The sequence below is a fragment of the Phocoena phocoena genome, chromosome 10, assembly GCF_963924675.1.
Source record: "Phocoena phocoena chromosome 10, mPhoPho1.1, whole genome shotgun sequence".
NCBI lineage: Eukaryota > Metazoa > Chordata > Mammalia > Artiodactyla > Phocoenidae > Phocoena > Phocoena phocoena.
This window is the reverse complement of record NC_089228.1, coordinates 39,631,207-39,653,856: the sequence shown is the minus strand read 5'-3', so window position 1 is coordinate 39,653,856 and position 22,650 is coordinate 39,631,207. Positions and strand designations below refer to the sequence as shown.

The following is a 22,650-nucleotide window of genomic DNA, read 5'->3' as shown; positions in this document are numbered from 1 at the left end:
AGGGCGGGGTACGCTCCAGACTGCCTGTGCTCTGACTCAGCAATGCCCCTGCCAGTCAGAGCCCAAAAGTCTCGTCCCACAGCCCCCATGGTCTCTCTAGCCTCAGCCCGAGGATGAGGGCTGCCCTGGTCCCTGGGGTCCTACTTGCAGCCCCCTGTTCTGTGTGTCACTCTGCCTCTGTGTCACCTCAGCCAGAGCAGGGTAGGACGCTGGCAGGGGAGACAGAGGGCTACATTGTCACTTTCATGGGCCCTAGGCACTTTCACCTTCGTGGACTCATTCATCCACAGAAAAGTATTAAAAATTACATTTTATAACTGCATTCGTACATAGTTGAATACAATCGTGGCTAGATACAATGTTATATATTCATTGCTATCATAGTCATGTTAATATTCTGTTCTTAAAAGGAATTAAAATTAAAATATTTTTGTGGGTCCCTAGAAGTATCATGGTCCGTAGGTACAGTGCCTACTGTACCTAATGGATGAGTTGGTCCCTAGGGAGGTGGTTTTTCTGGTAGCAGCGCAGGCGCCCTGGCAGGGAAGTAAATGCTGCTGCTGCCTAGGGAGACTAGTAACTTGAAGGTGTTGCTCTGAGATCGCCCCCGCTGGCCATCTGTGGGTACTGCAGGGCAAGCTTGAGGGCTCATGGAGACCTCCAAGGGGGACTGCCTGCGGTTTTTTCTGCCCTGGTGTCTTGGCAGGCAGCAGGCTAGCAGCTGGGGTTCCCCTGGGGACTCGATCTTCTATTCGTGACTCTTTTGAATCTCAGCTCTATTGAATGAGATTTTGTGAAACTAGACTCTCCACTCTTCGAAGCACTGGCAACATTACTTATTGTCGGTAAAACGGAGAACTAACTGTTACTTAGAACATAGACTTATTCCGTGCTGTCACAGAGAAGGAAACCAAAACGGAGAAGTTATCTAAAGCTAAGGTGGTAGATAGAGCTGGCTTCCTTAGCCTCATAGAATTCTATTTGTATTTCTTATGATTAGGGGTAGCCTCTTATATAACTACAGAGCAATTATCAACTCTATACATTTACATGGATACAGTACGTTTTCCTATATGTCAGATGATATAATCATGTGCTTTACAGAGTTTCTCACCTGCGTTACAGGTTCCTGCCTAGGGTCAGGTGTGTCAGGAAGCTGTCAGGTCTCATTTGCCTCCTTTAATCTGGAACATTTCCATAGGCTTTTGCCTCCTTTTATTCTCAAAAATGTTTCTGTGTTTCTGTGTGTATGTGTGGATGGGGGTTGGATCGTTGGGTGTTAACATGTCAAGGTGTATGTATGTGTTGGAAGTGTTGTGCAGTGTGTTTGTGAGAGTATCGGTATGTTGTGTCCCTAGGTGTGTGAGAGTGTGTGTGTGTGTTTGAGTGTAGTTTGTGTGTATGTGAAGTTGTATAGAATGAATGTGGTGTGAGTTTGTGGGTATATGTGTAGGTGTCAGGGTGTGTCTGAAATGTGTATGTGTGTCTGGGTCTGTGTGGGTTTGTGGGGGATTTATGACTGTGGGATGTTTCTTCTGTGTGGCATATATCAGTAGAGTTGAGTATGGGGATTTCTAAAATGTGTGTGTGGATGTGTGTGTATGAGGAGTGTATAAAGTGTTTGTGTGTGTATGTAATTCAGGGGTGTGTATGTGTATGTATGGCTGGGCATTCATGTGTGCATGGGTGTTGTGAGTGGGCATGTGTAGGTTTATATGTGAGTGTAGGGGTATAGTGTCAGTGTGGTTGTGTGGGTGTTTGTGGCAGTGTGTTTGTGTACATTTATGTAAATGGAAATTTTATTTATTCTGTTTAATTTGCAAAAATTAGATTAATACTGGTTAAAATATGTTTTAAGCGACATAAAAGGAAATAATGTTTTATTGACGCATTATTTCCAAGAGAAGCGTGCAACTATAACAAGGTCTTAGGGGCAAGAATTAGACCGAAGAGTAGAAGCAGTTTACAAATAAAAGGAATGTAATGCTTATGCAATCCCTCAATGTTGTAACTTTAAAAATTTCAAAAACATTTTAGTTGGTAATAATTTACAGAAAAGTAGAAAATGTACAAAAAATCTTTCATATTCTCTATTCCCAGGGTCACTTACATTTTGCCTAAATTGTTTCTCTCTTTCTCTTTCCCTCCCTCTCTCTTCCTCCCTCTCTGTCTCTGTCTCTCTCAATGGTTCCTATGTCCCCAGGGTTTGGGTTTCATTCAGCTGTGGTCAGATCACCAGATCGGGAGCCCATCGCCAGTGCAGAGCGAGTTTGTTGCTCACAGTTCCTGGGGCGGGGGAGGAGTGGGTCGTGCTGGCCCATAGGAGAGGACAGTGACAAGCAGAGAGCCAGGGCGGGGCACTGCGGAGAAGCCCGTGTGATGTTCTCCAGGGAAGGAATGGACGAGGCTTGAGGGTGAGGCTGACCAGGTTTAGGATGGGCTAGCTTGAGTAATTTCAGTGAGCTGGGGCTGGGGTGTAGGGGCTGCCCAAGTTGTTGATGCCTGACCCTGGGGCTATTAGGACAGGGGGTTAGAGTCTCAGCAGCAGAGAGGGTGGGGTGGGGTGCTGGTCAGTTTGCATGTGAAAAGCGAGCTGAGGGAGAGAGTCTGCTGTCTCTAGGCATCTGCTAACCCTGGGAGGGGATGTGAAAACATCAGAAACAGAAAGTAGAAAACCTGGTTAACACAGGGCTACTTACATAATGTAATCACTGACACATCTGGATTATAGCCTCATATCTTCAGCTCACCCATTTCCTGAAGATGCCTGTTCCTGTTCCTGGATGGATCAGCTAAGTTAAAGGCAGGTGTGTGGGCTGCACCACGTGCAGCTGTTCAGCCTCCAAGATACCTGTTTATACCTGTGCATGAACAAGGGCGCTCCACTCAGTGGGTGGAGTTGTGGGCTGTGTAGCCGCCCTGGAAGACATCCCCCAAAATCCACCTTGTTACATTTTTCACTAATTTGTGGGCAGTACACCATGAACTGACAGCGTGGTCAGGTGCCTGGCCGTGGGACAACTGAACGGTCAAGTCCCAATCTTTGTGGGGATAAACATTATGGCAAAACATAATGCTTTGTTCAGCACCCACAACCCCTGTTCATGACTCCTGCAGATGCCAATGAAAAACGGCCATTCAAGGATAACATCAATGGAATCAACAAGTGAATCAAATCTGCACTGCCCAGGTGGGGACCCATATCATGTGGATACACCATCACACAGGGAATGGTGATCCATCTACCTTCAGCATCAAACTCAAAATAAGGCCTAGCGATGCCAGCACCTGAGGCCAAGGAAGCCTGGCCAGTGTGGCTGACTGCCAGCTCCACAGCTGAGTGACAAAGGGAACTCCAGGGCAATAACCAGCGATGCCATCCCCATCTGCACAGCATACGTGGCATATAGTATTCCAGGACTCTCAGATGGTCTATGTTTCACACCTGGATTCACAAAATACATCCAATCCACAATGGCACTGCCTTACAGTAAGAACTACTGGGAGCACAGAGTTACCCAGATCGCTCCCCAGACCTTTAATGCCCTGTCTCATTTCCAAGCAGTCGGTGCCATTGGGAGATGGAATGGACTCTGACAGGGAACACTGAAAGGATAAGTGGACACCAAGGCTCACCTCCCAGCGGAGCACACACTTAAGGAAGGCATCTTGAGCTCTAAATGGGACGATTCCCTGGAAGACCACCTTCTAGTTACATAGAATGTTTAATTATGATCCTCAGAAATGAGGGAGGAGGCCCACACAATCTGGAAGACTCTCCAACCACATGAGTAATCTTTCTCACCCCACTTTTCTTCTTCCCATGCACCCCTGGAAGCTCCTAGTACTGGAATTTGCAAGTTGCCCAGAAGAGCCTTGTGGTGGGTGAGATTACCCTAGTGCTCATTGTGCTGCCTGCCCTGCTGCTGGAAGGGTAGGAGGGACAGTGGTGATAACGATCATGAACATGAGGTGACAGCCCCTAAGGTGGTCCTGCTGGTGTGGACGCCCCGTCAGGGCAGAGGGAGATGTTCTATGATGGGTCAAGGAGTATAAGGATGAGAAGCTGCTGGGCACGTAGGGAGGAGTCTGGGCATGTGGTGCCGGTGAGACAAGGGGAGGACTGGAGACGGGACCAGTGATCGCTGAGGGACTGGTCGTTCGATCACTTGGTTGTGAAGAGAGTAACTACCCTGGTGATGGGAATAGAAGGCCTTCGACTCACAGTGTCAAGGGTGGGAGGAGGCACCATTCACCTCTCTCTCAGCTTTTGTCTGCAGGGCGTCTGGCCACTTTCACCCAGACTGCTACTCTCATCCTCAGCTTGATCAACGGCCAATGAAGAGTCTTGATCTAAGGACTCTTGGAAACCTTCCCGCAACTGCTGCCCCCAGGAGTGAACAGCCTCCACCAAACAGGACAGAACAGACCTTCTGGATACTGATATGACTTTTTTAAGCCTCATCATGAAATTTTGAACTCTTTTATATATTTTGCACAGACTGTAGTAACTGTAGTAAGTTTAAATGCTTGTGGGATTCTGACCCCACAGGAGCAAGACCTCCTGCTGGGCTTGCTGCTACTTAGTATGTGGAAGTCTGGCCTATACTCACCCACAACACACAACCTAGTCTAAATTCTCTCTTGTGGTGATAAAGAGTGCCTTGCCCTAGACTTCCCGCTGGCTTTAGAGGTGGGGTATGTGCAGTTGCCAACCTGCTGCATCTGGGTTAATAGCAATACATTTAGCTGATTTGACTCCAGGTGGGAGCCTGGCCAGTCTGTGCTCCAATGGGCCTGATCATCCTCCTGGGGGTCAGTCACGGTCACTCTCGTCTGATGTTGCCTAAGACACAGAAGACACTTGGGTCCACAGCCCTTCAGTACAATTAATTTGAGTATGTGAGGGGGCAGCCTATGTCTCTCAAAATAATTCAGTTGGTTATGTGAAAATTTGGGGTGTAGCGTTGTAGGGCAATGGCTCTACCCTAGTGACCTTGCATATATGCATATAGGCCCTGCAGGCAAGGCTTGAACTGCAGCTATCCGGATCTTGGCAGAAGGCCTTGTGATCCTCCTTGGAGCCTGCTGCCGGAGTACAACAGGCCCTTTGTCCTGGCCGCCGCCAGCTTCAGCGTGGAATCCTCTAAGAAACTCCTTCTCCTCTCAGTTGAGACTGTGGCTGACTGGCTGAGTGGGGCTCTGTGGTAGTGGTGAAAAGATTCAAAGATATTATTTGGGTGTAGGATGGGGAAAGATGGAGCCCAGTCAGGTGAGGGGACGACCACTGTGATGTAACCGAAAGTGAGGTCTGGCTGTTCACCGCTCGAGAGTCAATAATGAGGCAAGGTTGGTGGAAAGGAAAGTTGGCTTTATTTCGGATGCTGGTAAGGTAGGGAGGGTGGGGAGGTTTGGAGGGTGTCCAAACGCCGATTCCCCGCCACTGACAATCAGTGGACAAGACCTTTTATAGACGGGGGAGGGGCTACATGCGGAAACAGCACCGTCAGCCTTGACGGTCATCTTGAAATTGCTCATGTGTTGGTCTGACCAGCGTCATCTTGATTGTTTTAAGTACAGTTAATCTTCAGTTCCAGGGTCGTTTTTTTCCCATTTCCTTGAGGCCAGTTCTCGGAATTGTGGCAGCTTCTGTCATGGCCACAGTCTGGGCATGATGTAGTTAACTTCTTCCACCTGGTGTGGGTTTCAGTATCTATAAGACAGCTCACAGGATGTGGCTCAGAACATTATCTGTAGCCCTTGAGAGGGAACTAAAATTCTTGGTCTTTGCTCAGTGACTAAACTATTATTGTTTTGTTCTGCTTGACTGCTTTTCTTTGCTCCTGCATTTTTTCACTTCTCTGGTCAAACTTATTCTTTGGCTAAAGTTTTCTACAGACAAAAGGCAGACTGAGGACATGGGGGGCAAGGATCATAGGGTCCTGCTCCATTTCAGAGAGAGGAGTTTCTTAGAGCTTCTGTCCTTCCAGCCACTTTCTGTGGCTCCACACACAGAGGTAAGAAGTGTGCCCTGCTTGGGGAGAGAAGAGGGCAAGGAGAGGAAGGGCCAGGAAAGAGTCGGTTCCATGGTAGGAGGGAGAGTTAGGGAAGTTTTTGTTTTTATTTTTTGATGTTTTCTTTTTTTCTGTCTTTTTCATTATTTATGACTTTGTTGTTGTTGATCTTGTTTGCTGTACCATGAGGTCATAGCAGTCCTTCCTGTAATAGAAACTGACAGCATATAGAGACAGAACTCACTGATGACCATGCTTGGGGGCTAGAAATACATACATGTACAGAGCGAGAAGGACAGTGAAAAGATTTAGTTTACCTGTGAGAACCATCCCGCGGATGTCTCGTATTAACAAGTGCAAAATAGAAACAAACACATAAACCCTGATCAAAACGAAAGCAAGTAAAACTACCTAACATTAAAACACAGTGTAAGCAGCCGCGTAGTACAGGGAGATCAACTCGGTGCTTTGTGACCACCTAGAGGGGTGGGATAGGGAGGATGGGAGGGAGATGCAAGAGGGAGGAGATATGGGGATATGTGTATATGTATAGCTGATTCACTTTGTTATACAGCAGAAACTGACACACCATTGTAAAGCAATTATACTCCAATAAAGATGTTAATAAATAAATATTTTTTAAAAAAGAAAAGGAAAGGGCTATCACATACAGAAATGTGGACATGTGAAAAATAAATAAATAAAACTAGTCTTTGGAACAAAAACAATAAATAAATAAATAAATAAAATGCATGAGAGCAATGAAAAAAAATAAAACACAGTGTATAAAATGGCATGAGAAATTTAAGTCACTCGACAGTCTTTTAGTCAAGGAAAAGCTGTGTTTGTGTCCTTTTAAATTTCACCCTGAAGGGCTTGCAGAAGTGATGGAGGTTAAAGCTGCCAGCCTTGTTCCCTCTGACAGGGGATGCAGTTCAGAGTGGGCCAGTGCTCCTTTCTCATTCTCCGTTTTGGTGGACTTTCCTGCCAGTGTGTTGATGCCCTCCCCAAGCTCCGCGCTGTGCCATCCTGTCTGTGCTGCTGAGGCAGTGAAAACTGTAGGGAAGAGAATCAGTACAAGAACACAAAGCTTGAGTCTGCTGTTGCTGATGAAACTGAGCGGTGTCCTGCGATGGGAGCCCCTCTTCCCCACGGTCTTTTTGGGTGAGTTTGGTGATTGCTCGTCTCTCCTGACCTCACTCCATCCTGTGATGTCATCACTGCTCAGAGAGGTTTCCTAGAGCCCACATTCTATTCTTCTAAGGCATGCAAAGGGAAACTTTACCCTGGCGGCTCTGTAGGTCAGATGCCAGGAGGCTTGATGGGTTTCTCTGCTCTGTGTTCACAAGGCCCAGCTAAGACGGCAGGGCTGGATTCCTTTCGAGAGCCTCTGGGGGAGAATTACTTCCAAGCTCATTCAGCTTGTTGGCAGAATTTGGTCCTCTGTGCTTGTAGGACTGAGGTCGCGAATCCCTTGCCTGCTGGTGGCTGCCGTTGTTCTCAGCTTCTAGAGGCTGTCCCCGGGCTTTGGCTCATCTTTCTCCACCTTCAGAGCCATCAATTGCCAGTGGAGTCTTTCTCTTTCTTCCAATCTCTCTGACTTCTGAGGGCTTGAATTTCTTAATACTTTTTGAGCCGAGGGACCCATGTTTTCATCTTGCAAGTTATGTAGCTGACCCTGGCCAGTAGTGGCTCCACCTTTCCCACAACACTTGAAGGAGGCCCCAGAAGCCATTCTCAGAGCAACTTACTTCACTCCGTACTTGTCCAACGTGTACGTGTTGTCTTCGCCCATGATCTTGAGCATCCACAGGGCAGGGGACAGCTCAGGAAGGGAAGAAAGAGAGTGGGAGTTGGCACAGAGCAGAAAGGGACCCCCCAGAGCAGCCCCTCAATGCTCATAGCAAAGTAGGTCAAAAAGCTGAGTCTCCAGGCCTCTTAAAGCAATGGGCTGTAGGAGAGATGCAGGGTTGGCCAAGGTGGTGTTTGGTGGGCCAGACAGAGGTGGCCAGGGGCTCATCCAAAAGAGAGACAGGATGCCCCATACTGGGCCAAGGAAAACTCACACTGGAGCCAGAGCTCTGTGTACTGCCATCAACCCTGACTCGACCAAGACCTGCTTCCCAAGGCCACACCCCCACCCTGCCTTGGGCCTCAGTTCCTTCCTTGGCCTAATGAGACTGGTGGTAAGCCCTGCTTACCTGACTAGAGTGCTGTGAGTTCAGAGGAGGTGGACATACAGGAGCCCTTTGTACCCTGAAGGACCAGACACACAGGTCACATCCTTGGACTCAGGTCTCCAGAGACAACATGTCCATGGGAGGCTGTGAGGAGGGACAGGACACAAGGGGCCCCAGGCTCCCCCCACAGTGTGGTTTCCATGACCATCCCAAGGATTACCGTCAGAGTTGTTGCTTTGGTGACTGGATGGACCCCAGGCACCCCACTCAGTGGTGCCACTGGAAGAAAACTCACTTCGATGAGGTTGCCCATGGGCACACAGGTGACTATCATGGCAGGGAGCCATGGAGGGAGCCTCTTGCTTCACCAGCTTCAGGGACAGCAGGGGGATCTGTCTCATGTCCACTTCATAGCCAGGGTTTCACACCAGCACAGCATGGCTCTCACCAAACACAGCTCTAGCCCACCCAAAGTCTTGCCACCCAACAGCCCTCCTAGTCTCCATCCCCATCCAACCTACAATCCCGCTTCCCCAGGCTCTTCCCTTGTGTGTTGTTTTCATCGAGCTTGATATCTGAAAGGAAGTTCTCCCAAGGGCGAGGGGTTGTTGCTGGAGCCATGATCAGCAGCTCTTAACTGATAGTGTGCAGTCAGAAAAGTGCCTTTAAAATCTCCAGATGACTTTATTTTGTTTTGTTCTTTTTGTTTTCTTTTTTGGTTTAATATTTGTTGGCTTCCAAGTTACTTTTTGGAAATAAGAAAAGCAGGTGCCACCTGGATCTATTGAGTTGGACCTGGGATCATGAGAAAGGTAGGGCTGAAGAAATGGAATCAAAGGAAATTGTGTTCTGATCTCCAGTCCATCCCTCTCCCCAGGAGTTGGTCCCTTCTCTCTTTACTTCCAAAAGCGCATACTAAATGTTAGAACCCGGGTGGAGCCTCTGGAGGGGCTGTTTCTACCTTCCCAGGGCATCCACGAGCAGACTTAAGACCTCCACTAGGACTTGTCAGTCTGTGGGGAGGGACCACGTAGGCACCCAGGAAAGGTGGAGGGGTGTGTGGGCCTCGTGTGAAGTGCCCTGTCTTACTCGAGCCTCCTGGAGGTTGATGTCTTTGTAGGCTCAGCCCACTTCTTCCCGAAGCTCGTGGTGTCCAGGAGACAGACCCTGAGATCCTGGGGGTTTGCAGGTCTTTGTCCTGGTAGAAGAATGAGGGAGGATGTGCCTTCTCAGATGTACCCAAGGCATCCAGAGTCCCCACGCTCTGGGGAGATCGCACCCTCTGTCACCCTCTGGGGATAGAACTGGCCTCGGCCCCCAACTGTCATCTCTACATCCATGTCCCCAGTAAAACCCACTCACAGGAATGGTACCCATGCCCACCAGTCTGCTGCATGTCTGGGGCTGGCTGTGAGCATGGCCCTCTTCTGCAAAGCTCAGGCACCCTCCCACTCAGGCTCCACCCGGGCCCAGCTCACCTTCTCACACAGCCCCAGATGCTGCGGAGAGGATCTGGTTGGATGTTTGTTGTCGTGGCTGGTGGTGAGATCCGGAGCCGGAGCCTGGCGCAGGCTGAGGTCCTTGGACAGGGAGGTAGGTTGGCCTCAAGCTTGGCTCTGCAGCAGCAGCAGCAGCACGGTCGCCCTGACGCCACCAAGTATTCTGGCTACAGTGTGGCGGGTGCAGCCTCTGTTTGGTTTTATGTACCCACCCCCAGAGAGGGGTGGCACTGCCCTCCTGCCAGCTGGCCTCCTTCACCAAACCCCAGGCCTGGGAAACCCCAGCTGGGCTGAGGGCTTTCCAGGGGGATGTAACCTGCTGCAGAGCTCCTTGCTTCACATGAAGTGGGAAGTGGGAAGGAAGAAGCTGACCCGGAGCAGAGAGAGGGTCCTGACACTCAGCCCTGACCCAAGTCCTCACCCTCACAGCAGCCGTGGCTGCCTTCCCTGCTCACTGCAGAGGGCAGGAGGGAGGGCCGAATTCCCTCCCCTGGTCCCTGTGAGACGACCAGCGTGGTGGGTGAGTCGGGGCATTTGGTCCAAGTCTTGCATCTCCTGTTTCCTGGATGGTAGATCCTTATTTGAGTGATTTAACCTGTAGGTTTCATTTTCCTCATGAACTGGACAACTCAGGGAGCTGGTGGGTGTTCCCCAACGTTTGGGGGCACAGCAGCCTGAGGTCCAGTTCCCCTTCCTGCCCAGAGTCTCATGGACAGGAAGGATGGCTGGGAAGAGCAAAGGAGAGGGGCGCTGCAGGATCAGGCCTCATACCTGAGTTTGTTGGGGTGAAAGGTGCATGAGGATTTCTCAAGGACCAGATGTGGAGTCAGGGGTAAACCCACCTGGGGACAAGGGCTGTGGTTTGTCTCCCGAGAAGACCTCCGCTCTGACAGGCTGTAAGGACTAAGCCAGGAGAGCCAGACTGGAGGCATGGAAGGCAGGCCCCCACCACGGGAGTTGTACTCTATGGACCTACACAGGATCCAGGGAGGATGGGGAAGGGGACTTCAGTCAGAAGAGTGAGCAAACACAAAGTTTCAGAGGCAGGAAAGCACAGGGAGGATTTCAGCGTTACCTAATAGCCAGTAACCATGCGTATTGCTAATTATTTTCTACTGTGATCACCTTCTTTTCCTCCCTTGACTTGGGGAAAGGACACAGCTTGACCAAGAGGCCACTGGGGCAACACTTGGACGGTGAAACCAGGTTGCACAGAAGCCCACCTCTCCTTCCTTCTCCAACGCTGAGTGACCAACCAGCGCCATCCATCCAGGCTGACAACTTCTGAGGTGCTCTGGCCAAGGCCCCAAGAGTCCCGCAGGCCGGCTGAGTCCAGGAGCTACCCCAGACCTCACAACCACATGGTCATTCCTCCAGAAAACTGTACAAGAATCTCCTTCTTGGCCTGTGGCCCCTCTAACATTTTGGGCCATTATCCCTCCCAGTTGTTCTCCCTCTATCCCCAGCACTGGTGCCCCAAGCCTGGTGTCTGATCACAGCACTGGACAGGGAGCCACTTGGGGTCAAATCAGAAGAGATTTCCTGAGGCTGTGGGAGCCAGGAGGAGGAGGTGCCATTTCTGGATGGAGGTCAGGGCGGAAGGGCAGGGCAAGCAGAGGGACCAGGCGCAGAGATGGGGAAGAGCAGGGGACTCAGCATTGTCTGAGTGGCTGCAGTGGATGGGGCAGCCTGACACCTGAGGCCTGCAGGGCAGGGGCGGAGGACAGCAGGGAGCATCAAGACCCAGACCCCGATGCCCCTGCCTCAAGGCAGCGGGAGAAATCACTGCTTGGCATGAGTCCCTAGACAATGGTGTGGAGGGCAGACAGTGGTCTGGGGAGAGCCTGGAACCAGAGAAGGTGGAGTCCGGAGGCTGTGGCTACGCTTGCGAGGAGAGAAGGCAGTGGTAGGAGCTGGGCTGGGCTGATGGGAGGCCAGAGGGAGTGTCCTCAGGAGGAAGAAGGAGCAGGTGGGACTCCCAGGCTTTCAGCTCAGGGCTCCTGCGGCGGCACCCAGCCAACAGCAGCCAACAGCTCAGTGCGGACAACCAGGGGCACTCATGGGAGTCTTGAGCTCAGAGATACAGACCAGTGATGTGTGTCCTTGAAAACTGGTATCTTGAGAAGGGGTGTCCCCAGGAATGTGTGAGGACTGGGAGGAGAAGCAGCCCAGATGCACCTGTGCCAGCCCTGCCTCTTAGGAGGAGGGTCCTTGGAGGAGACCGAGCAGGAGCCACGGGGGAGGCAGGAGGGCATCCAGGAGAGTGGCAGCAGGGGACAATCGGGCAGGGGCAGTTTCAGAACACAGAGTGTCTCCAGTGCCTGTGGAGATAAAGACAAGGCTTGAGAGGGGCCTCTGGATCCAGTGAGGGCTGGTCAGCCTGCCGTGGCCTTGAATGTGAGCCTGCAAAGAAGTGTTGTCAGTGGTGTAGATGACCCTTTCTCAGGCTCCTTTGGAGAGGGGCCAGGACAATAGGTCGTGTTTGTCAGGGACAGGGGACAGGACATTTTTAGACTGAATAAGCAGTGAAGAATCCAGGAGAAGGGACAGACAGAGCTCACTGGCTGAGGGCTGGGCCCAGAGTACAAGATGGTGAGGGCTTGACTGTCTGCCTATGGTCTGCTGGATGGGTAAGGCTCTAGATGTGGTTCGTACTGTCCTCCATTCATCAAAGCTTAACTGAGTTCCTACTGGGTTCAAGGCAGTGCCTGAACTTGGAGGTTGCTGTTGAATCACTCCTTTACCCTATTCCTGAGGAGGCCAGAGTGTGGAGGCCGAGGGGATGTAAGACACAGCCTGATCTTCCCTCTCCTGGAGGACTCAACGCTCTTGAGCAACCCTGCCTTTGACACTCCCCACGGGCCCCAGGAGAGGCCAAGACGTTGTTAGGGAGATAGAGAAACCATTTCTTCACCTTCACAGGAGGCTTCCCGCTCCCACTGCCCAGCAATCCTGTGAGGCAACGCAGGGGCTGAAGAAAGCCCAGTGAACACCCTGGAAGGTAGCCAGGGATGGGGCAGGTCAGGAAGGCTCCTGGTTGAGCCTTTGCATCAGGCCCAGGTTGAGCATAAAGGAAGGTCCTGCGTGCTGGGAGGAGGCCGACTTCGGGACCATGGAGACCCAGAGGGCCAGCCTCACCCTGGGGTGGTGGCCACTGTGGCTACCGCTGCTGGGACTAGTGGTGTCCTCGGCCAGCGCCCAGGCCCTCAGCTACAAGGAGGCTGTGATTCGTGCTTTGGATCAGCTCAACGAGTGGTCCTCAGAAGCTAATCCCTATCGCCTCCTGGAGCTAGCCCTGCCTCCCAAGACCGTGAGTCAGGAGGGGCCTGGGGAGGGGGCTGTCTCCCACTAGTCTTGGCCACACTGTCACCCCCTCTGCTCAGGCTGTACCTCCTGTCAGGAAGGCACTTCCCCTCTAGGTGGGCTCCCACCTCTTCCAGGAAACCTTCCCAGCGCTGGGTCCCCTCGCAGCATGAGGCTTCCTGCCTTAGCATCTCTACTGTTGGAACAGGCGCCCTGTACACTCCTTTTGGGCCTAAGGGTTCTCTGGGAGCTCCTGGGATGGGGGGGGTCACTGGCTCTGCCATGTGACTTCCCTGCTTTACGTCCCCTCTTAACTCGGTGTCCCGCTACCAGGGAATGACTCTGCTCAGCCTGGAGGTGCCAGTGATAAGGTCTCTCCCTGCAGGCGACCCCTGACTTCCCTCAGCCCGTCAGAGGTGCAGGTGGTCTCATCAGAGCTGGTCCCGTCCTGTTCTCTGTGTGCCCACAAGGCCAGGAGTGGGCTCTGTCCACTTCCCCTGTGCACCCAGCACCAAGCCCAGGGCCAGGCACACAGGAGGGGCTGGAGAGGCTGCCGTCTAGGTGGGGGCAGGGAGACAGATCAGAGAAGGAAGCATGAACCTCAGCCCAGTCTCCCCGCTTTGATCCTTGACCACGATGAGGACCCAGACACTCTGAAGCCTGTGAGCTTCACAGTGAAGGAGACCGTGTGCCCCAGGACGACCCAGCAGCCCCCGGAGCAGTGTGACTTCAAGGAGAATGGGGTGAGGCTGGGGGCTGGGGGCACTGGTGGATGCTTCCCAGGGAGCCTAATACGGGGCTTCGGGGAAGATTTCCAGTCCGTAGGCTGAGTTTGGGAGGTGATGGCCCGGGGGGTTCCAGTTTGACCTCAAGCCTCCCCTTCCAGCTGGTGAAACAGTGTGTGGGGACAGTCACCCTGGACCAGTCCAAGGACCAATTTGTTATAAACTCTAATGAGGTGAGTGGCCCCTTCTGTGTTATGGAGCTGATAATGGGGTGGGTTGTGGAACATCCTTTGGACCAATTACCTGCTGCCCCTTCCAGGGCAGAGAAAGGCCCCCCAACCCTGGTCCCTCCCTCACCCGACCCCAAGGTCTCCAGGACTGGCTCTGCCATCCCTTAGAGCAGTGGTTCTCTAAGTGGGGTCCCACCCGGGAACTTGACAAAAAGGCAGATTCCCAGGCCCCGCTCAGACCTCCTGAATCAGACTGTGGCGTGGAGCCCAAACATTTGCATTTTCACAAGGCCTCCAGGGGATTCTGACTGTGCTGAAGTTTAAGAGGCATTGACTCAAGTCATGGGCTTTCAGCCCCTGCTCCAGTCCAGCTTTGTTGGGATGGGCTTGTGACCCTGGGAAACCCCTTGCCATCTGTGGGCCCCAGTTTTCTCATCTGTCTGTTTGTGTAGGTATTCAACCACCTGCTCCAAGTGTCATACTGGAAGTGGATTAGGGCTCCAAGCTTCCTGCAGTGGCCCAGAAATGGGGGTGTTCAGGTGGGGTGTGGTCCTGTGTTAATCTTGAGCCAATCCCCAAAAGAAGCCTGTTTCCTCCTGCTTCACAGATTCGGAGTGTGGGGCTATTTCGATGGCTGGGTGACTTCCTCCAGAGAGGTGGGAGAAGATAGGCAAAAAGACTGAGAGAATTGGTCAGAGAATCAAAGATATCTTTGGGATATTTCAGCCCAGTGAATACTGCTAAGAATCAGCTTATCCTGGCTCAGACTTTTGGACTCTGAAAAATAAATTCTTCTGAAAACAATTTCCTCCACATTCAAATTCACTTATCTCCCCTCCTTCATCTTACCAGGACCAAGTCCTTAACTCTGAGAGTCCTCTTGGGTGTGTGTGTGTGTGAGAGAGAGAGAGAGGATCACTCCTGTCAATACAGAGATGGGTGAGGCAGCTGTTCCTTCCAGGAGGGCATGGGGAGAGGCAACAGGGCCAAGAGGTCCAGCACAGCGTCTCCATTCTCAGGTCCCTCTCGTGCCCTTCATACACCTTTGCCCTCCTCCTCCAACGCCCAGTAGGGACTTAAGGAGACCTGCTCTGTGTGCAGGGCTGGTGGGGATGCTGTCCCTGCTCACATGGAGGTGACAGTCCGGAGGGGCCAGGCATTTGTTAAACACTCACAGAGACGCAGTTCAGTCTCAGGGCTAAGCCTGCAGTTACAATACCCATAACGTTTCGCTTCCTCTTGACAGTCGTAACTCTGGAAAAGTGTGCCCCTCATGTCTTTTCCTCTGGTATTGAACACATCACTGTGGCCGTTCCTCAATGCCGTTCAAACAAAAAGCAACCAGACTCATTGAAAGAGGGATCAGATTTGTGGTTAGAGTGTGGGTGGAGATTGGATGAAGGTTGTAAAACGTACAAACTTTCAGTTATAAGATACAAAAGTACAGGGATGTAATGATGAGTATAGTAACACTGCTGTGTGGTATAGTTGAAAGTTGTCAAGAGAGTAGATCCTAAGAGTTCTCATCACAAGTAAAAAAAAACATTTTTTTTCTTTTCGTATCTATATGAGATGATGGATGTTAATGAAACATTGTGGTAATCATTTCACAATATATGTAAGTCAAATCGTTATGCTGTACACCTTAAACTTATACAGTGCTGTATGTCAGTAATATCTCAGTGAAACTGGAAAAAAGTACTTTTTAAGAGTGTAAAAGGATTATTGCAGCAAAAAGTTTGTGAACCGCTGCCCTAGAGAAACTCTCCATGGGTGTGCAAGGGGACACACAGGATAACAACCAATTGGAATACTGGTCTATTTTTACAATACATACCGTACAGCTGTGAACAAAAATGAACGGATTACCGTATATCATTAAAGAAATTGTGCAAAATGAGCTAGTAGATACGTTATAAGGCTATTTATAGAATGTTTAAGAGCATGGAAACAAGACTACGTTCTGCTTATGGGTACCGGTGGTAAAAACAGAAAACGTCCGGAGGAGAAATCAGCAGGTTAACGCGATAATACAGTCTTTCTCCGACCCGCGGGGGTCGCTTTCTGTTCTGAAACTACGCTTCCCGGCAGGCCACGCGCTGCGCCGTGACGCACTTCCTGCAGATGCACGTCCTTCCCTCTGCACCGCCCGTGGCCAGGGGCGGGCTGTGAGATCGCTTAGCGACTGGACGCCGACGGTGGTACCGTTATCGTTGCCGCTTTGCCTACCCAGGCGCAGATGTGGACCTCGCGGGAGCAATTCCAGCTTGGCAGTGGACGGTGAGTCGGGCGAGCTGGCGAAGTGCCAGGGCGAGAAGAGGGTGACCGCGCCCCCCGTCTCCCCCCGGCTCTCCGACCTCAGGCGCCGGGCTGGCGTGGGCGGTATCCGAGGCTGAGGCTGGTCCTTCAGGAGGTGTGGAGATGGAGGGTGCGGGCTGTGGGCTGTGCAGTTCACCCCTCCTGACTGCTCGCCTTCCTTGTGGGTGGGGCAGGGTTTCCTCCCTTGGTGTCCAGTACCCTATCCTCGTGGTTTGCAGCTACCTCTCCAAATCTCCCCGCCTCGACTTCCGCCGCGGGGGTCCCATTTGCGCTCTCTACTCCGGCAGCCGTTGGATGCCAGTGACTATTGAACGCTTCAGGTGTGGCTAATGCTTCTGATGAACTGCCTTCTTAATTTTACTTCCAGTTAATTAATATCTATCTGAATAATGAATAAGTCTAAAACATTTTTCCATCAGACACAAGGTTATTGTTTTGCTGAGACTATACTTCCCTTTAATCCTTGAAAATTTAACGTCTTTTTGAGATGTACTGTAAGTGTCAAATACACACCTGATTTCCAAGAGATGGTTGGGGGGATTTCCCTGGTGGTCCAGTGGGTAAGACTCCGCTCCCAATGCAGGGGAGCCGGGTTGGATCCCTGGTCGGGGAACTAGAACCCACACGCATGCGGCGCCTAAGAAGTCTGCATGCCGCGACTAAAGATGCCGCAACCAATATCCCGCGTGCTGCAACTAAGACCTGGCGCAGCCTAAATAAGTAAATAAAATAAATATTTTTTAAAAAGAGAGAGATGGTTGGGAAAAAAGTATAAACTATGATAACTTTTTAACACTATGTGTTGAAATGATAATATCTTAGATATGTTGGGTTAAATGTTATTAAAGGTAATTTCACTTTTTATTTTTAAAAAGATTTATTTATTTTTGGCTGTCGTTGGGTCTTCACTGATGCGCGCCGGGGCTTTCTCTAGTTGTGGAGAGGGGGGTTACTCTTCATTGCGGTGCGCAGGCTTCTCATTGTGGTGGCTTCTCTTGTTGCGGAGCACGGGCTCTAGGCGCACGTGCTCAGTAGCTGTGGCTCACGGACCCTAGAGTGCAGGCTCGGTAGTTGTGGCGCACGGGCTTAGTTGCTCCGCTGCATGTGGGATTTTCCCGGATCAAACCCGTGTACCCTGCACTGGCAGGTGGATTCTTAACCACTGTGCCACCAGGGAAATCCCTAATTTCACCTTTTAAAAAACTATTTGAGAAGGCTGCTAGGGAATTTTTTTTTTGGCCGCATGGCGGGTCAATGCGGAATCTTAGGTCCTCGACCAGGGATCGAACCCATGCTCCCTGCAGTGGAAGCGTGGAGTCTTACCCACTGGACTGCCAGGGAAGTCCAGGAAATTTTAAATTACATGTTTGGTTGGCACTGTAGCTCTCATATTGCTCTTGGATAACAATGCCCTGTGAGAAGGGATATTTTTGCATCTGGTAGAGCCTTCCTAGCCTCTTGGGGAAGGCTTCCTAGAGGAGCTGATGTGTCTGGAGGGCATTCTTACCCTGTCTTGTCTGAGGGGTCTGTATCTACCACATTGCATGTTTCTGTTGGAGGTTCCTGCAGAATGGCTTTTTCAGCCCCTTTTCCCTAGCCACCATGAGCCTTCCTGGGGTGGGTCGTGCTGTAGAGAGAAAAGTAAGGACATGATGGTGATTTGAGAGCATGAGATTGGAGGAGGATGCATCTCACAACCAAATGTCTCCTGAGACTCATGTTTTCTTTTCTGCCAAGGTGAAGAAGATTCTAATGGTTTGGTTTTAGAAGCCATGTTTACACTTTTAATAGATACTGAACTGCCATGTAGATGGTAGTTTGCTCCCACCAATTATTAAAGAGGCACTGTTTCCTCACTGAGTTGCGATGTCATATTTGCCACATACTATGATTAGATTGCCCTTTCTTCCACCCACCCACCCATCCATCTATCCATCCATTCATCCTTCCATCCTTCTTACTCTGCAGTCTGAATTGTAGATATGACCAATCTGTGATTGACCTGTATCATGAGGGAGGGGGGAAAAAACCTTAATTGCTTTTAGGCACTTAGATTTTTGGAGGTCACTTGTTGCCAGAGCATAACCTAGCTTATCAGTCAGATAGTGATCCTTTTCTCCTTGTCAGTCTGAAAAGTCTGGCTTTTTCAGTGTGAATTCTAGATGTCTGGTCACTCTGCATTTTCATTCAGTCATTGGCTCGATAGGCATTTATTGAAGCAGTGATAAATGAAGCTACTCTGAAACCAGAAGCTTAGATACTAGGCTTGGCGCTGCCACTTGGGAGTGATACAGTCTTGTGAGCAAGTGACCTAACCTCCCAGTGCTTGGTTCCCTCTTTTGTGAGATAGAGGTAGCAGCAGTATTTACATCATGGCTTTGTCATGAAGATTAATGAAGCAGTGGACTTAGCACGGTGCCTGGTAAGTGGTACCTGCTTAATCAGTGTTAGCTACTGCTAGTGGTAGTTCTGGAAGAAGAAGAGCTGTGTAGGATAAGTTATGCTGAAGTAATAAATGACCTCAAATCTCAATGGCAGTCTAACAACAGCAGTTTAACTGGAATCCTATCTAACCCTTAGTGGGTTAGCTTTGGCTCTTGGGTTAGCTTTGGCTCTACTTCGTGTCCTTTCGATCCATGACCACGGGTGAAAGGGCAGACCCTATGTGGGCAAGGAGCACTGTGACAGAGGGAGAAGAGCAAGAGAGATGAAACCACACAGTGGCTCTTAAAGTTGCTGTTTAGAAGAGAGACATGTCATTTGCACTCACATTTCACTGGTGAGGCAAGTCACTTGTATGTGCCTGATGTCAGTGGGTGGGGAAGTGTAACTCTTGCAGAGAAGGAAAGCAAATACTTGGGAATAGCACAATCCAGTCTGAGGAATTTACCCTAATTGCTAGGATTACAAAAATGTCTGAAGAATTGTATTAAGCACTGTCAGGGACAGGTAGTTGGAGGAGTCCTGGAGAAAATAGGATAAGTCGGAAAAAGGCTGTAAGAACATGAAGTTATATCTGGGGGCTTTCTTCTTTCTGTTCCAGCTTTTATAGATTGGTGAGAACAAATTGGCATAGTCTCAGGGTCAGAGTTTCCCTTCAACTTCCTCTCTCCTAAAAAGTCATATTGAAGAGCTTCCCTGGCGGTCCAGTGGTTAAGACTCTGCTTCCACTGCAGGGGTCATGGGTTTGATCCCTGGTCGGGGAACGAAGATCCTGCATGCCACGTGATGCAGCCAAAATAAATAAATAAATAGTCATATTGAAAAGAGTTCAATGTATGCATCCCCTTCTTTCTATTCTGTTTCATTACTCTATTGCTGCACTACTGCTAAAGCGCTTTACTATGGCGTGATAGTGTGTTGTCAGATTTTAGAAGACAAGTCTTCTTAGTCTTTATTTTCATAATTTTCTTGACTATTCTTATATATTTTCTTTAAAGGAATTTTAGAATTATCTTGTCTAGAGCCATAAAAAATCTCTGTTGTGATTCCGGCTGGTGTTGCATTGAGTTTATTTAATTTGGAAGGAATTGATTGGCTTGCAGTTTAATTCACCTTGTCCAGAAGCATGGTATGACTCTTCATCTACCTGCATATCCTATTATGATCTCCTGAATAAACTCACATTCTAGAAGGGAGATAGATGGAGAAACATAAATGTAAACATGTAGTGTGGTGTGACTGAGAAGAGACCCAGGTTGGACATAAGAGGGAGTTAAACCTCTGCCTGTGACATTGGAGTATGAGTCAAGGCTTACTGGAGCAGGAGAACCTGAGTGGTCACAAAGGGACAGTAGTCAGCAGTGGACTGAGACTCTAGTCAAGGAGTCTGCAGCACTTCAGGTTCGGTAACAGCAGTTCCCTAACACTGCTTGCCTTTCTCTGGGCCATGTTGCTGGAGGTCTTTGACTCAGGTTTGTGGTGAGACAGATAATGCAAACTTCTGATGGGGTCATATGCCTTACAGATACTGAAATGGAAGATAGACAGCTTCCCAGAAGACACTGTAGGGCCTGCGGTTCTACCTAACTGATGGGACTTGGTTCAAAACTCAGTATTGGGCTTCCCTGGTGGCGCAGTGGTTGAGAGTCCGCCTGCCGATGCAGGGGACACGGGTTCGTGCCCCGGTCTGGGAGGATCCCACGTGCCACGGAGCGGCTACGCCCGTGAGCCATGGCCACTGAGCCTGCGCGTCTGGAGCCTGTGCTCCGCAACGGGAGAGGCCACAGCGGTGAGAGGCCTGCGTACCGCAAAAAAAACCAAAAAACATAAAACAACTCAGTATTGTAGAAACTCCTTAGAGCACAGGAAATTGACTACAGCTGGAACCTAGACCAGCGGAGCCAGAAGCTGGGCATTGCATGCCCTGCACAGGGTCTGAGAATAGAAGCCCAGGTACTGTTCCGTCATGGCCATGGTATTACCTGCCGCTTCCATGAAGAGTTGGAGACGTGGGAGTAGTGGGGGTTGTTGAAGTCTCTGCCTTAAAAGAAATAGTATGCTAATCATGGGGCTTATCCAAAGTGGCTGAGCTATTTGGTGCTAGCAGCAACCTGATAATCTAGACCTTGGGCTGCTAGCTGAAGACCTGATCTCTTCCCCTCCCCTCTCCTCCTCTCCTTTTCCTTAAAGATGGCTGACAAAGGCCAAAGTGTGATGGGAAGAAGGGAGGGAGGCTGTGCCAAGTGGTCCTGAGTGAGGTAACTGGCGGGAGCCGCAGTGCTCAGGTGGCTTTGTAGCTGGACACTGCTGATGGAGGGGAGCCTCTGGCTGCTGTGTGGCTCCAGTAGGGGCCTTTCCCTCTCTGGCACTCACACCAAGGCAGGTATGGATATTGTGGGGCTGAGGGTCTCAAGTTTTGGGGGACTTTGGGGATCCCCCATTAAGGTATGTTATTCCCATTTGTGATTTTCCAGGGGGGCAGGGGGTGGTGCTTGTGGAAGCAGAGCTGGAGGAGGTGGCTCCCCCTCTCTGATCAGGCCCGTGATACTTCTTTGTAGCCAAAGCAGCAGCCTGTGGGCTACATAGCTACAGCCTGTGTGGTGATGCTCAGAGCTTCCCTTGATAGACTAACAGGTGAGTCAGCGAGCTGTGTCCAGCAGGTGGTACAAGGGTTAAGAGAATGTGTGGAAAGATTTAACAGTGTAGGATTGAGGCTGCTATATTTAGAAGGCCTGCTTGCAAGGTTGGCCCTTTGCTGGCATCTGGGAACTTGGCACTTGACCTATTCCCTAACTAACAGGTATAGTTCACTGTACTTTGACACCTGCCTTCCTTCTGGGAGTCTGGAATTTTTATAGCTTCTCAGCAGAGGGTGCCTACATGACTTAACCCCAATAAAAACCTTGGGCACCTGAGGCTTTAGTGGCCTCCCCTGAGTAGAAACACTGCACATACGTTACTGAATTTTTCACTGTTGGAAACTCACTTTGTCCCCTTATGGGAGGGAGAGAGCATGAGGAAGCATGTGCATGGATTTCTCCAGACTCTGCCTGTGTCATTTTCCCTTGCTGATCCTGTTGCGTATCTTTTTGCTGTTATAAGCCCTAACTGTGACTACAACTGTGTTGAATCCTTAGAGTCCTTCTAGTGAGTGAATGGGGGGGTGATCTTGGGGACCCCTGATACAGGAGGGATCCAAGTAAATGTAATTTTGGTATCAGTGCCAGAGAAGTTTGGAAGCCAAGGCATTGAATGCCTAGCACCTGGCTGGGAAGCTGTGCTTGAGCCAAGTTCTCAGCAGGGCCAAACTGTACTCTTTCGAAGTGGCCAGAGTTGAACCCCTGGACTTAAGGAGTCAGTGAAAAGAGACACTACACAGTTCAGCAGAGGGGAGAATACCAGTGGGAAGAAAAGAGTTCCACATCACCCATAGGGCCTATAGAAACCGGTACTCCATTGCCAAAGATGCTCCCTTGCCCTAGTCCTAGAGACCACTGGCACCCCAGAGACCAGTGGCGGCTGCAGATCAAGTTCATGACTGTCTAAGAGGGAGGTGTCTAGACCTCTTAAGTTATAGGCAGGAGCGGATGGGCACTGAGGTATTGAAGGGGAAGATGGGATTGGCTCTGACACTCCAGTGATGCCAAAACTCTTTTGTGGAACCAGGATTCCATCTGAAAGCCTAGCTGTCAAACCTGAAATGGTGACTGTGTCTCCAACTGGGAGAGGCATAGTTCCTCCCCAGTGCCCCGCTCAAGTCTGGCAGATATGAGTCCTGTGGATGTCTTTCCTGTCAGTATTCAACTACCAAGTCCTTGAGGCAATGGGCAGTACCTAGGGCAGGCCTGGTATGGTAGTCCCCTGCTAGCCCCTACCATACCCCAGACCTAATGGAAGATGTGGCACCCCAAAGAAGCAATTCCCTGTGCCCAGGATAT

The 22,650-nt window shown here is 50.3% G+C and overlaps 1 protein-coding gene across 1 annotated transcript; it reads left to right on the top strand.

Moving 5' to 3' along the window:
• The first annotated feature begins 12,805 nt into the window (after positions 1–12,805).
• On the top strand, positions 12,806–14,621 carry LOC136130018 (antibacterial peptide PMAP-37-like). Its single transcript, XM_065886409.1, has 4 exons — positions 12,806–13,003; positions 13,638–13,739; positions 13,883–13,954; positions 14,559–14,621. The coding sequence occupies exons 1-4, from the start codon at positions 12,806–12,808 to the stop codon at positions 14,619–14,621; spliced, it is 435 nt and encodes a 144-aa protein (XP_065742481.1).
• Positions 14,622–22,650: the final 8,029 nt, after the last annotated feature.

Excerpts from the sequence above, each read along its gene's own strand:
- LOC136130018 (XM_065886409.1), top strand. The coding sequence starts at position 12,806 with ATGGAGACCCAGAGGGCCAGCCTCACCCTGGGGTGGTGGCCACTGTGG. Across the intron at positions 13,004-13,637 it reads TAGCCCTGCCTCCCAAGACC|GACCCAGACACTCTGAAGCC; the intron begins GTGAGTCAGGAG and ends GACCACGATGAG. Across the intron at positions 13,740-13,882 it reads GTGACTTCAAGGAGAATGGG|CTGGTGAAACAGTGTGTGGG; the intron begins GTGAGGCTGGGG and ends CTCCCCTTCCAG.